At 36.8% G+C, this 15,079-nt stretch overlaps 1 protein-coding gene across 5 annotated transcripts in view; it reads left to right on the top strand.

Annotated features, from left to right (window-relative positions):
* The window catches only part of CCDC187 (coiled-coil domain containing 187), a 107,875-nt gene that overhangs the window by 43,742 nt on the left and 49,054 nt on the right, over positions 1-15,079 (top strand). For all 5 annotated transcript variants that reach the window (XM_051980338.1, XM_051980339.1, XM_051980341.1 and 2 more), the window contains 2 exons: positions 70-755; positions 2,066-2,150. In XM_051980338.1, the coding sequence (XP_051836298.1) occupies positions 70-755; positions 2,066-2,150 (771 nt within the window). The remainder of the gene's footprint in view (positions 1-69; positions 756-2,065; positions 2,151-15,079) is intronic.

The raw sequence follows: 15,079 nt of genomic DNA on the forward strand, positions 1-15,079 counted from the left end.
TGTTTTTGAATTGTTTGTTACTGTTAGTAGTTTTTATTTGAATATTTTTCTTCTCAATTATTTTTTCAGAACTTCCCATGATATTAAAACTCCAGTTACAGTTGGGGCTTCTAAAAGTGGGGTTAACCCTGCTCTGCCGGTCTTCAAAAGTATATCCCCTAGACCCTTGAAACAGCAAGGCTTGGACCCTCCTAGATCTTTACCTCCAGCTTTGACTCTTCAGTCACATCATCTTGAAAACTTGAGGAAGACTCAGAGTTCTATTGTACCTAACAAAGAATCAAACTCTGTACCCTACCAACACAATCAGGCGAGGATCCGGATTCTCGAGGCCACTGCTAAGGTGTTGAAGGAGAGAATTGAATTTCTGACTGAGAAGTTAAACCTCCCAGGAGTATGTCTGACACTTAATGGCAAATCTGAGAAGTGCATGAATGTACAAAGCACCAATATCTCATCAGTTCAGGAGTGCCCCACAATGATAGTATCATCTTGTTCTCTTGTACTTGGGCAGTCTTCCAGTCCAACTGCCTTGGGAACCCCTGGAGGTAATGAACCAGAAGTGAACAAGCCCCTCAGTGACAGAGAGAAAGAGATGACTCAGAAAGGTAGAAAAGATGGAGTGGAAATGGAAACAAAGGCCCCAGCTGTTCTCAGTCCTGCTGCACCTGCTGAAATGTTATCCTGTAGCAGCCCACGATTGAATAAACAACCAAGTCCTTGCCTTGAGGAAGTAATGAAACCTATACCTGATGGTAGGTCTATGCTAATCACAGTTCAATAGAATACTTTGACTTATATCAGTTTTAAAAAACGGAAATAGTAATTCAATTTATATCTAGATAAGTCATATATGTGAAATTGTGTCTATAGAATGAAAGCAAAAATTCAAAGAAGGTATGAGTCCCATTTTTAAAAGCCTTAATACCTACAAATTTTTTTTAAAAGATGGATATTATAGACTTTTTCTTTTCTTTTTAAGGAACACATCTATATTGGAACACATCTCTGAAATTTATAGTTATACTGTGGTTATGTCTTATGTTATTCCATGGAATCTAGTCTTTAACCTTAAATAAATCTTAAATTTACCTTAAATTAATCTTTAATGAATCTTCAATCTTTTTCCTTCTTGTATACTTCACTTGATGAGAAAAACTTTCCTTTTGCTTTGTATACAGGTAGGCACTTCATCATATTCAACAAAATATTTATCATGGAAATTCATAAACAACTGGATCAACATGTTAAGGGCATAAAATGAGGTCTAAATGGCTCCACAACCCATTTATTTAGTCTGATTGTCTTTTTCTGGCTCCACAAATACTAAAATAACATATATTCTTTGGCTATACTGAGACAGAAGCCTCTTCCTGTTTCATTTCAATGAGACAGAGTAGTTATTACCTCTAATAAATTTTATAGCTGAAGTAGTAACAAAAAATGCCAAAAATTAAGTGTACTACTTATGGTTCTGTTTCTACTATTTGTGAAACTACTTATCTAAAACTGAATACATAAGCACAAAATCAGTCTGATTGAGCCTAATTTTTTCCTTCCCAAACTCCACCCCCCAATATGTATGAAATTCACATATACTTATGGAAATATTTTTCCCTCCCAAATGGTCCAAATGAATGGTTCCTAAAATGAATGAAGCCTCTTAAGTAATTGTCTGTAAAAGTAAATATAAAGCAATAGAAATCCTAACCCTGTTACAATAACTTATTCTCCTATCTCTATAGAGAGACAAAGATAATTTCTCAACTCCTGGATTGGGGAAGAGATGGAACCTAAATCCAGATTCTCTGATATCTCATCTTCTCACCCCTTCAGTGCTTTGGATTGTAGATATAAGATGCTAGAAAGTTGATCAAGAGAAACAATAAATCCATATCTGTATGAATTATACATAAGCAATTTTGTGATAAACTTATAGTTTTGGAGAGAGCACTTTTTCTCTTTTTTACCTATACATAGTGTTTCCTTAATTTTTATTCCTTAATCCTGTTAACTTTAGAAAATAAGGTATAATCATATTTTCTACTTGTCCCTCTTTTCAAAGATTTTACTCTGACTGAGGATTCTGAAATGGAAGAGTGGGCACCAGAAGATAAATTCACCTGTATTCCTAGTTTCTTCACAAGAAGGTATGTCAACCTGGAGTTGGTCTGAAACTTAAGACAACCCTTATGTAGGCTGTTAAGCAGGATCAGATTCTATGATCAATTCTGTGATTCTTGATTGAACTCGGTAGTCTCTAAGAGAACCAGGATGTCTGGGAACAATTTTGGAAGAGAAGAGTCCTGTAGTGTTCCAATGTTATTCACTGAAAAAAATTTGTGACAATATTTTGCCTCTTAGATACAAAAAAATCACTCTTGTTAATCATCCTTTATTACAAGGAGAGAGAGAGAGAGAGAGAGAGAGAGAGAGAGAGAGAGAGAGAGAGAGAGAGAGAGAAGGAAGAAGGAAGGAAGGGAAAGAGGAGGGACATGATGAATTGGGCTCTTGCATCTGGGATGTATTGTATGGAACCCTCCATTCTTTCCACCCAGTTGTGTGACTGAGTACTCCTGGCTATGAAACAGGTCAAGGTAAATTGGTGCCCACAGGAATTGACCCACGCCCTTATGCTTGGTGGTTCTGTTTGCCAGCTACTGACCTAATTAAACACAGACCTATAGTGGTGAGCTTAGTAGTGTCCCAGTCCCCCGTTCTGAGGTTGTTTTTCAGTGAATGGCCTTGCCATCTTTGTGCTGTTGCAAGTCTCTGTGGCGACACTATAGAAACTTTACAGAAAACCTCTTTTCCTGGAATGAATAACCACCAACACAACCAAATAGCCCTTGAGTCGCACCGTTAGGATGTTGGGATTGGCCTGCCCCAAGCTGGGCCGGAGAAATGGACAGTGTGGCTAAGCGCAGTGTCGCAGAGAGCACTGGGTTTGGAACCAGGAAGCCTGGAGGCTTGTTGGGCCTCAGTTTCCCTATCTATAAAGCCCGTAGCTTGGACCAGAGGGAATCTGAGTTTTCCTCCAGCTCTGACATTCTGTGATCTGTGCTTCTGGGAAAGTCTGCTGCATCACACAGTGAGAAGGGTCTCTCTTATTACCCAGAGAGGGGGGAATTAGTTTAATCACGAGACACAAAGGGGCAGTAGTTACCTAAAGCAGTAGGATAAGAGACAGGATGAATAACTATCCCCTAAGAGTCCTGAAGAATCCTAGTTAGGAGAATTCTGAAGGTTAGGAACGAGCCACGGGCTTCATTACTGTCAGAGTTCCTGAGGAAGAACCAGAATGGGCTTTTTGTGGCAGCTGGAGAGTCAATATATATTGGAAGCTGACATTTTCCTGTTTTATGCTCTCATGTTCTGAGCACCTCGGTCTGTGCAGGAGGCTGTTAATCCTTGACAGGGATGAGAGAAGGGGAGGCATAGGCCTAACCCAGGCTGGGCTGCAGATGAAGCAGGCATAAGCTTCCACCATGACAGCTCCAGGCTGACTGGCATCCAGAGAGATAACACTGTCACAGGTGGGGATTATGGCCCAGGCCATTGTGAAACTAGATAGGTGCACGAGAAAGAACCCTAGGCTAGGAATCAGGTGGAATCTATCCATTATGGTTAACTTTAAGCTGTTGAGCAGGTTACTTGCTTCTCAGGATGAGGGTTGTGGACCCGAGGCTGGAAGTATTGCTATTCCCAAAATTCTGGGTTCTGAATACTGACCTGTAGGCTCTAAGGGGAAATAGTAACGGAAGTAGTGGTAGCAGCTGACCGGCCAGCAAATGATGCTTACTACCTCTCCTCCAGGCAGGTGCATGTTACTTCACCTCTTGATACTGCCTTAGAGTATTGTACAATAAGGAAAAAACCCTCTAAATTTGGAGTTGTAGGCCCTGGGTCAATCCTGCCTTTATCACTTACTGTCTTGGGTGAATCACTTAACCCTTCTGGGATTTAGTGAAGATTGACTGCTAACGTCCCTTGCAGTTATATATCTATAATTTTTTGTGGGTTTTGCTTTAACATCAGCTATTTTTTGTAGGAGGAATGAATCAATTACACACTAGAATGAGGGTAAAAATTCACCATTTTTAATGTGAGGCTAGTGGACAGTATCTACAGGGATAAAACTGTCATCAGGGGCGATATCATGGGTAGAAATCCTGACATAAACCATTGTGAAGATTCTCTTGTGTGGGAGAAAGTATTGTTCTGAGACCCAAAAAACATTGGTTCTAAGTTCAGCTCCATTGCTGGCTTACTTTGAATCCTGGGAAAGTTGCTTCCCCATTTGTTCAATAATGAATAGAACCAGCTACACCCAGCGAAAGAACTCTGAGAAATGAGTATGAACTACTACATAGAATTCCCAATCCCTCTATTTTTGTCTGCCTGCATTTTTGATTTCCTTCACAGGTTAATTCTACATTATTTCAAAGTCCGATTTTTCTTGTGCAGCAAAATAACTGTATGGATATGTATACATTTATTGTGTTTAACATATACTTTAACATGTTTACCATGTATTGGTCTACTTAACATCTGGGGGAGGGGAGAGGGGGAAGGAAATTGGAACAAAAGGTTTTGCAATTGTCAATGATGAAAAATTACCCATAAATATATCTTGTAAACAAATAGCTATAATAAAAAAGAAAAGAAAGATGCTTCCTTTCTCTGGGAGCCAGTTTTTTTTTTCTATAAATCAGAATTAAGAGAATCATTTTCTAACTAGTGAGTCTTTGAAAAGGAAGGAGAGGGAACTGGGACAATAATAGGTTAGTGTATTATTTAAATAAGACAGTAGGAGAGTTTATCCATATGTCTAGGTTGACTTTATAGCCGTCAGCTTTAAGCTAATATATAGCTGGAGGATTCCCAGGTTTTCTTGAAAAGAAGCAGCTTATATGTCCCTAATTAAGATACCATTCTACTCACCATACCAGTTTTCTCATACCTTTTGATACTTCTCAAACCTTCAATGACTCTCCCTTTTCCCACTCCCTCCCAAAGAGCATCTTGTCTCATATTTCCCTGAAAAATTGAGACAATTCATTAAGAACTTCCCATTTCTACCCATTTCATATCATTCATAACTCTTGACCTTTTTGAATATATTTTTCTTCACCTTTATTTCATATGAAGAGGTGGCCTTTCTCATTGCCAAGGCAAGTCTTCTACATGCACAAAGGATCCCATTCCATGATACCTTTTCCAACAAATTGTCCCCTCTATCACCCCAACTCTGTCCCTAACCTTCACTATCTCCCTGTCTCCTGGCTGCTTCCCTACTTCCATACAAACATGTCCATGTCTCTCCCATCCTCAAAAAACTTTCACCTGATCCATTCATCCCATATATCTCCTCCATTTCATGACTAAACTCTCCTTTGCCATTTCCAGGCTCACTTTGACTATTGCTCAGTAACCTCTCCTTCTGAGGTTCTTTCGATCCATATTTACTACTCAATCAACATTCTGGCTATTTACTGATGTGCAAGATGTGCTCCCTTTTTTTCTTCAATGAATTCACTGATTTTCAATAGTTTTCTTTTTCTCTTCCCCAACTTTGTCTTTATATTAGAAGACTTCAACATATACATTAAGATTTCCTCAAGTAACTTAACTTCTTAGTTCTTTAATGTTTTTTATTTCACATGACTTCATCAGTTTAACTCACAAGGATGATTATACCCTTGATTGATACACCTATAAATGTACCAGTTTCCTGTTTGGGGATCCTAAAATTCCTTTATCTAATCACAATCTATTGTCATTCCATTTCTTCCTCTGTTTTGCCCTATATTCTGTTCTTTGGACTCACCATAATCTTCAATCCTTCTACCACTCAGTTTTTTACTAGGCCATGATTCCTGCACTGACTGAACTCTCTTCCCTTCCCTAACCCTTTGATGAACCACTTCAATTATGCCTTCTCCTCCCCATTCTCACTCTCCCTTTTTCTCTCCTTCCCTTCCTCTCTCTTCTTTTTAGTTCCTTGCCCCCTTATGCTGCCAACTAGATTCTCATTATCATCTGCCTTTATTCCTAATTGCATGCTATTAAATGAAGCTAGAGAAAATAATGAAATCTTGCTGACTGGGATTACTACAAATTTATGTTGCAGAATTTTAAAATAGCTTTCTATTTTCCCAAATATAAGCAAAGATAGTTTTCAGCATTCACCTTTATAAAACTTTTGTGTTCCAAATTTTTCTCCTTCTTTTCTCCCTGCATAGAGAACATAGCAATACAATATAGGTTCAACATGTGCAATTCTTCTAAACATATTTCCATGTTCATCATGCTGCAGGAGAAAAATCAGATCAAAAGGTGAAAAAAGCCACAGGAGAAAAAAATACAAGCAAAGAAACAACAAAAAATTGAAAATACTGTGCTTTGATCCGCATTCAGTCTCCATAGTTTTCTGAATGCAGATGGCTCTTTCCATTATAAGTCTTTTGGAACTGCCTTGAATCATCTCATTGTTGAAAAGAGCCAAATCCATCACAGTTGATCATCCCACAATCTTGTTGTTGCTGTGTACAATGTTCTCTTGGTTCTGCTCACTTCACTCAGCATCAATTCATATAAGTCTCTTCAGGCTTTTCTGAAATCAGCCTGCTCATCACTTCTTATAGAATAATAATATTCCATTGTATTCATATACCGTAACTTAATCAACCATTCCCCAACTGATGGGTATCCACTCAGTTTCCAATTCCTTGCCACTAGAAAAAGGGCTGCCACAAACATTTTTGCACCTGTGGGTCTTTCCTCTTTTTGTGATCTCTTTGGAATACAGACCTAGTAGAGATAAGTCACAGAATTTTAATTGGGTCTTCACTATGGCTAGGAATAGCTTTTACCCATATCTAATTGATTCAGTATTCTACCCACCACAGTGACTTTTCTAAATCTTTTGATTCTTTCTCAAACCTCTGGCTTCTCTTATCCCTATTCGCTCAGCTGAAAATCATGTTTCATATTTCTGCCATACTTTATTTCTTCTATGGTCTTCTGGTGGGATGCAAAGATAGAAGGGAGGGTCTGAATTCTCTTCCCAGGAAAATGACCCAAGATTTGTGATACTTTGGTTTCTTAAAGTGGTCATTATCAGACATGTCAGTGCTGGAATTGAAAGAACACTGTTTTAAGTCAGAAAACTCAAGTTCTAATCATACTTCTTATTATCTTATGACTTTAGATAAGTTATTTAACCTCTTTTGATCTCCATTTCTTCATTTCTAAAATAAAGGATTACATTACATGAAATTCAAGATCTTTTTGAGCTTTAAATATAGTGAAATTCACTGATAATAAACATTTATGTTGCACTTATTAATAATGATACTTTACATTGCTTAGCATCTTAAAGTTTAAAAAGAATTTTCCTCATAATAATCTTGTAAGAAAAGTTGCAGTGGTCTTATTAGAATAAGTAAACTTAGCATCTAGTAAACTGAGGATCAGAATAAACTGAGGATCAGAGAATTTGAATGATTTCCTTTGATTACATAGCTAGTAAATACCAGACCAGGGGAAAGTGTTTATAACATTTGGAAGCATATGCAACCCCCAGATGTTTGTAACATGTAGAACACACCTAACTCCTACTCCAGTAATCACACAAACTGGCTTTAGATAGTAGGATGAAAAAAAGTTCAGTTGGTTATTGATTTCGCAGACAAAAACAAAGAAAAATGAGATATAACTTGGAACCCTGCACAAATTCCAGAGTGTATAGAAGCCCCTTCAAAATCTTGCTAAGAGTTCCAAGACTACTTCTGGACTAAGTTATAAAGTGACTTCTAATATCAGCTGAAGGCTCCTATGTTTAAATGATTGGCATAGAGAATAAGGAGCTTTTACTTCACTCCCAGTTTGTGGTTAATTTAGGAATAGACAAAAGAACACACTGTTTCTCTTGGTATTAAAAGTACTTAAAAAATAACATTCATTCCTTTGCTTCTATGGATTGGATCCTCTTTTTGTTCTGGGAACACTTGCTTGATAATGGCTTTAGTTTGATGTGGGTAGGTGTGAGACAGAGAGAGAGAGAGAGAGAGAGAGAGAGAGAGAGAGAGAGAGAGAGAGAGAGAGAGAGAGAGAGAGAGAGAAACAGACAGAGACACAGAGAGAGAAATATGAAATGAAGGGTGGGGAGAGGGAGATGGAGTGAATTCAGGTCTATGTCCTACAAAAAAAGATGTCCAAAAGTGATTCTTTAATAAGAACTTTTATAAAAACTAAAATCCCTTACAGAAAGGGTATATGAGGGATGTTTCTCTTGCTAAACGTTGCTGTGTTCTGGTAACAAACATGTCATCTGGTAATATAGGAACAGAGGTAATATTTGATGCTGCTCCACTAGAACTGGAGAAATTGCCATTAATTTAATGCAAAGGCTTTGTTTTGTAGAGATAAAATGACTTACTCTAAAATTGTTCTAAAGCATTTCTTGGCATCTCAACATTGTTCATGGAAACTGTTTGGAACTGATTTTACACTTGCTAAATAAGTTTGTTGATGTTTTCCCTCAAATTCTCCCCCTCTTCCTATCCTGTCTTCCTTAGTAACAACTTTGCAATTTATCCAGCAGTGAGACTTGGATTCACAGATGATTTATGCAACTGATTTGCTCTAACTAGAGTTATAAAGAGAAATGTAAATCCCCCAGAGTTTTCACCCCTTTTAGCACAGCAGAGAGGGGATTTATTAAAGAACTCCTTTATGCAAGACAGTGTGTGAGGGATATAAAAACAGAAATAAAACCTCCCCTGCTATCATTCTACTCAAGTGAAATAATAGATCTATAGTGTTTTGGAAATCTTAACAAATAATATATTTCAGCTGTTACTCGTTATCATCATTATTGAGGAATGCTCTGTGTGTGTGTGTGTGTGTGTGTGTGTGTGTGTGTATGAGAGAGAGAGAGAGAGAGAGAGAGAGAGAGAGAGAGAGAGAGAGAGAGAAGAGAGAGAGAGAGAGAGAGAGAGAGAGAGAGAGAGAGAGAGAGAGAGAGAGAGAAACAGACAGAGACACAGAGAGAGAAATATGAAATGAAGGGTGGGGAGAGGGAGATGGAGTGAATTCAGGTCTATGTCCTACAAAAAAAGATGTCCAAAAGTGATTCTTTAATAAGAACTTTTATAAAAACTAAAATCCCTTACAGAAAGGGTATATGAGGGATGTTTCTCTTGCTAAACGTTGCTGTGTTCTGGTAACAAACATGTCATCTGGTAATATAGGAACAGAGGTAATATTTGATGCTGCTCCACTAGAACTGGAGAAATTGCCATTAATTTAATGCAAAGGCTTTGTTTTGTAGAGATAAAATGACTTACTCTAAAATTGTTCTAAAGCATTTCTTGGCATCTCAACATTGTTCATGGAAACTGTTTGGAACTGATTTTACACTTGCTAAATAAGTTTGTTGATGTTTTCCCTCAAATTCTCCCCCTCTTCCTATCCTGTCTTCCTTAGTAACAACTTTGCAATTTATCCAGCAGTGAGACTTGGATTCACAGATGATTTATGCAACTGATTTGCTCTAACTAGAGTTATAAAGAGAAATGTAAATCCCCCAGAGTTTTCACCCCTTTTAGCACAGCAGAGAGGGGATTTATTAAAGAACTCCTTTATGCAAGACAGTGTGTGAGGGATATAAAAACAGAAATAAAACCTCCCCTGCTATCATTCTACTCAAGTGAAATAATAGATCTATAGTGTTTTGGAAATCTTAACAAATAATATATTTCAGCTGTTACTCGTTATCATCATTATTGAGGAATGCTCTGTGTGTGTGTGTGTGTGTGTGTGTGTGTGTGTGTGTATGAGAGAGAGAGAGAGAGAGAGAGAGAGAGAGAGAGAGAGACAGAGAAGAGAGAGAGAGAGACAGAGAGAGAGAGATATCCATGGATAATTAAGACAGGAGTGAAAGCACAAAGAACTATGGAGAGGAGGCTCAGGGATGGCTTCCTGAAGGAGGTTATCTCCTGAACTGAGCCTCAAATCTCTGCGATAAAGATTCTTTCCAGAAAGCAATAAACTGGGAAAACATTTTTATAGTCAAAGATTCTGATAAAGGCCTCATTTCCAAAATATATAGAGAATTGACTCTAATTTATAAGAAATCAAGTCATTTCCAATTGATAAAGGTCAAAAGATATGAACAGACAATTCTCAGACGAAAAAATTAAAACTGTTTCTAGCCATATGAAAAGATGCTCCAAGTCATTATTAATCAGAGAAATGCAAATTAAGACAACTCTGAGATACCATTACACACCTGTCAGATTGGCTAGAATGACAGGGAAAGATAATGCGGAATGTTGGAGGGGATGTGGGAAAACAGGAACACTGATACATTGTTGGTGGAATTGTGAATACATCAAGCCATTCTGGAGAGCAGTTTGGAACTATGCTCAAAAAGTTATCAAGCTGTGCATACCCTTTGATCCAGCAATGTTTCTATTGGGCTTATACCCCAAAGAGATACTAGAGAAGGGAAAGGGACCTGTATGTGACAAAATGTTTGTGGCAGCCCTGTTTGTAGTGGCTAGAAGCTGGAAAATGAGTGGATGCCCATCAATTGGAGAATGGCTGAATCAACTGTGGTATATGAATATTATGGAATATTATTGTTCTGTAAGAAATGACCAACAGGATGAATACAGAGAGGCTTGGAAAGACTTACATGAACTGAAGCTGAGTGAAATGAGCAGGACCAGGAGATCATTATATACTTCAACAACAATACTATATGATGATCAATTCTGATGGACGTGGCCCTCTTCAACAATGAGATGAACCAAATCAGTTCCAATAGAGCAGTAATGAACTGAACCAGCTACACCCAGCGAAAGAACTCAGGGAAATGAGTCTGAACCACTACATAGAATTCCCAATCCCTATACTTTTGTCCACTTGCATTTTTGATTTCCTTCACAGATTAATTGTACACTATTTCAAAGTCTGATTCTTTTTGTACAGCAAAATAACTGTATGGACATGTACATATATTTTTTGTACTTAACTTATACTTTAACATATTTAGCATGTATTGGTCAACTTACCATCTAGGGGAGGGGTTGGGGAAAGGAGGGGAAAAATTGGAACAAAAGGTTTGGCAATTGCCAATGCTGAAAAATTACCCATGTATATTTTGTGTAAATAAAAAGCTATAATAATTTTTAAAAAGATTCTTTCCAGAACTGTAAGGTGGCTTGTATGAATGAAGTGAGGCAGAAAATGGAATCTCAAATTTAGAGAAGAGTTAAGAATCAAGGTCGACTGAAAAATAGAATTCATAAAGGGGGATTCTATGAAAAAAAGTCTGAGAAAAAGTAGATGGGAGACAGATTTTTGAAGGTGAAAGAACTGGTTTCCAGGAGATTAAAATAAGAACGGGAAGCTAGAATTTGATGCCCTTACAGTAGGGACTGTTTCATTGTTTTATATCTCCAGGGCCAAGCACACAGTACAGTACTAGGTTCTTAATAAAATGTATTAATCAATTGATTATTTGCTTTTTCTAATTCCTACTAATTCTTAAATAGGTAGTGGTCTTCATATAGTCCCAGTTGCCTGTAGAACCCTAGTTTTATAAAGATAGGTTACTTAACTAGCATTTCTAGTAATCACACTAGTTTTCCTGAGTAGTTTCTTTCTTTTTATTGTTAATTAATTTTTTCAATTAACAATTAACTTTTTCTCTGCCACCTACTGAGAAGAAATACAAAGTCCTTATAATAGTCAAGAAAATCAAATTCACACATTGACCAATGTCTGAAATATCTGTTTTATTCTGCATATTGAGTCTATCACATCTCTGTCAGGAAGCGAGTAGCATTCTTCAATGCTGGTCTTCTGGAATTGTGGCTGGTCATTGCATTGATCTATTTCCTTGAAGCTTTCCAGGTTGTTTGCTTTCATAATGTTATTGAAACTATGACCCTCAAAATTTTTAAAACTTGGAGTCTTCAATGTGTTTTCATATTCATCATCTGATTTTTTCGTGACATTAATAAGTTAGTAGAATAACGATTATTACTTTCTTTACAGATGAGAAAACTTAGGGTCCAGAGATTAGATGACTTGCCCAAAGATATATAATTAGTTAGTGTCTGAATTGAGACTATAATTAAGGTCTCAAGTCCAGGCATCTTTCTGCTACTGACTTAAAATGGTCACTGCCATGGCTTGGTCTTTGAAAGGACCAAAAGCCGTTGCCATTTCAGGCAAGAGAAAATAGGAACTTTTTCTTCTCTAAGATAAGGATTGGTTGTTTGCTTTATTTCTGAATCTTTGATTCATAGAGTAAAAATCTCAGATCTAGAAAGAGACTTTAGAGATTATTTAGTCTAGCCATCATGAATGAAAACTCTTTTTGCTCTCCCTGTAATTATCTAATTTACAAGTCACTGTGGTTCTTCATTTCTTTTGCTATAAAATGAGGAGGCTGGACTCAATGATCCCAAATTTTCCCTTTTAATTCCTATGTTCTATTTGAACATTCTAAGTTCTCATATTCTATGTTCTAAGGTTTCTTCCATCTCTAATATTATAGCATTCTGTGTTCTCTTATAATGGTAGTTCTACTGCAGGGAACTAGGTAAACTGATAATGAAGTCGAAATGGGGACAAAAAACACATTTTGACATTTGCTGGGGAGAGGGATTACAAAGAGCTTTGGCAGAGGATTTGTCAAGGCTCTTTCTAGCTTTGTCTAGGCCATAGAGGAGAGGGGTTTCCTCTTCTTAATTCACTGGCTTAAATACCTGGGAGTTGGGGGATAGGCTTATTGACTGCTATTGATTTTGGAAACCTATGTGACCTGCCACCAGCCAAAGTATCTTATGTCTAGCTAGCATTCTGTAGTCTACAATATGGGTGGGACATTTTGAAGAACACTTAGACCCCAAGAATCACTGAGATTCCTAGAAGGGATGGAATAGTTCTCTTCTTTTACACTTATAGTTCGTGGAGGATAGTAATCTCTTCTAGTCTCTTCTAAGTCCCACTGTCTGCAGGCAGCATGTGAAGCCCTAATTACTATAAGCTATTTTTAATCAATCTAGCAGTTTCTGGGTCACTTTGTGCCAGGAATAACAGAAAAGCTTATTAATGAGAAATATGAAATGAGATTTAGCTAAGCTGATTACAGACAAAAAAGAAAAATCGTGCACATTTCCATACTTAATTTTTTCTATGCTTAAAGAAAATCCACAGTATAAACAGCTACTGTTTCTGTCTACTATACTCAGTCTTTGTTCTATCTATTTTGGACTTATTACCTTAAAGAATTGACTTTCCTCCTAATACATTTTTAAAAATCTATGTACTTTGCTAAGCTTACTTTTTTATTTATGTAGAGCTTCAGTTCAAGTCATGAACTAGCAACAAGCTATTCTTAGCTTTGACTCCAGAATTCCTCATTGCTGTGGCCCTGATCTTGTGGAGCTGAAACAACAAGGGTGAGGTTATAGGTAGAACTAACTTTTTCCTTCTTGTAATGGAGTGTCAGCAACCAAATCATTCTTAAGATATTTCTCAGGTATTAATTAATTTCTGGTTTGGAAAATGGAATGTTAGCTGAGGTCTTAGATAATGTCTGAGACATTTGCTCATAAGACCAATATCACAGGACCGATCTCTGTGTTTAGGGACTATTAACTTTATAAATACATTTTTTTAGGGTATAGATTTTTAGTTCTCCCCCAATATATCTGGCCTACTTGAAATTTCTACCATAAGCAGGAAGAAAGAAACATTAAAATTTTTGGACTTGACCAATGCAGAAATTCATTTTGCTTGTTTATTCATATGTTGCAAGGATTTTCTTTTTTTTCCTTCCTCCTTTTTCTCCCCCCTTTCCCCCCCAGTGGTAGAAGTCAGTGGGAGAGAGAGAAAAAAATCCATTTTCACTCATTAAAAAAAATTATTCTTATTTTTTTTTACTATAAGTCATAAGCATAGGTGAAAGAAAAAGAAAAAACTTTTTTTTAACTAAAAATAACTAAAAGTTCTTCTTCTACTGGGGTTGGGGAAAAAGAATGGAGTCATCTTTAGAGATTGATAAAACAACAGGTAGTTGCTCAGGAATATCCTTTTTTTTCTGTTGTTCTCTTCTCGTCCATGTCCTTCACATTTTTTTGTAATATTCATTTCAATTTGTTTCTATTCATCAGCCATTTTTTTTTCTTTCCAGGATTACCTGATTCTACATGGCATAGTAGATAGAATAGTAGACTTGAAATCAGGAAAACCTTGATTCAAATCCAACCTCAGGGAGAATCTTTGTGGCCCAGTCATCTCATTTCTAAAGTGAGGGGGTTGGACATGATGGCCTTGAAATTTCCTTATAGTTTTCAGTCTATGTGCCTATTATTTTTGTAAGCTTTTCCTACTTTGTCCATAGACAAGCAGTAGGCTTCTCTAGCCTTGTATTTTCAAATAATATATGAGCTCCTTAAGATCAGAGACCATTATCATCTTTCTTTGCTTCTCCAATAGCACAGAATGGGGTACAGAAAAAAGTTACTTACCTAGTACTAGGGTGGGTACACTGAAAATATCTAATGAATTCCTAATGAAATAAATTGTACATCTAAAACACAGGCCATGCCTTAGGTTTATGCTTAAGTATTGCAGAGCTTATGAAAGAACTAAATTCTTAATTTTCCTCTTTACTTCTTATATATAATAATGAATTAATTGATCTCCTCTTTCTCCCTGATTTCTTTTTTTGTGTGTGTGTTCATATTTGTATAACCATTCATAATACATTGTTTTCATTGGCTGCAAGTTATTCCTTTCCCTCTGGCAGTCAGTACATTTTTCACAGAAACAAATAAAAACACTGACATATTTTATTATTTTTATTATACCTTTTTATTTACAAAACATATGCATGGGTAATTTTTTCAGCATTGACCTTTACAAAACCTTCTGTTCCAAATTTTCCCCTTCTTCCCCCCAACTTCTCCCCTAGATGGCAGGTAGTCTAATACATGTTAAATATGCTAAATTATATGTTAAATCCAATATATGTATGTGTATATATATATAT

The sequence above is a fragment of the Antechinus flavipes genome, chromosome 2, assembly GCF_016432865.1.
Source record: "Antechinus flavipes isolate AdamAnt ecotype Samford, QLD, Australia chromosome 2, AdamAnt_v2, whole genome shotgun sequence".
Classification (NCBI taxonomy): domain Eukaryota; kingdom Metazoa; phylum Chordata; class Mammalia; order Dasyuromorphia; family Dasyuridae; genus Antechinus; species Antechinus flavipes.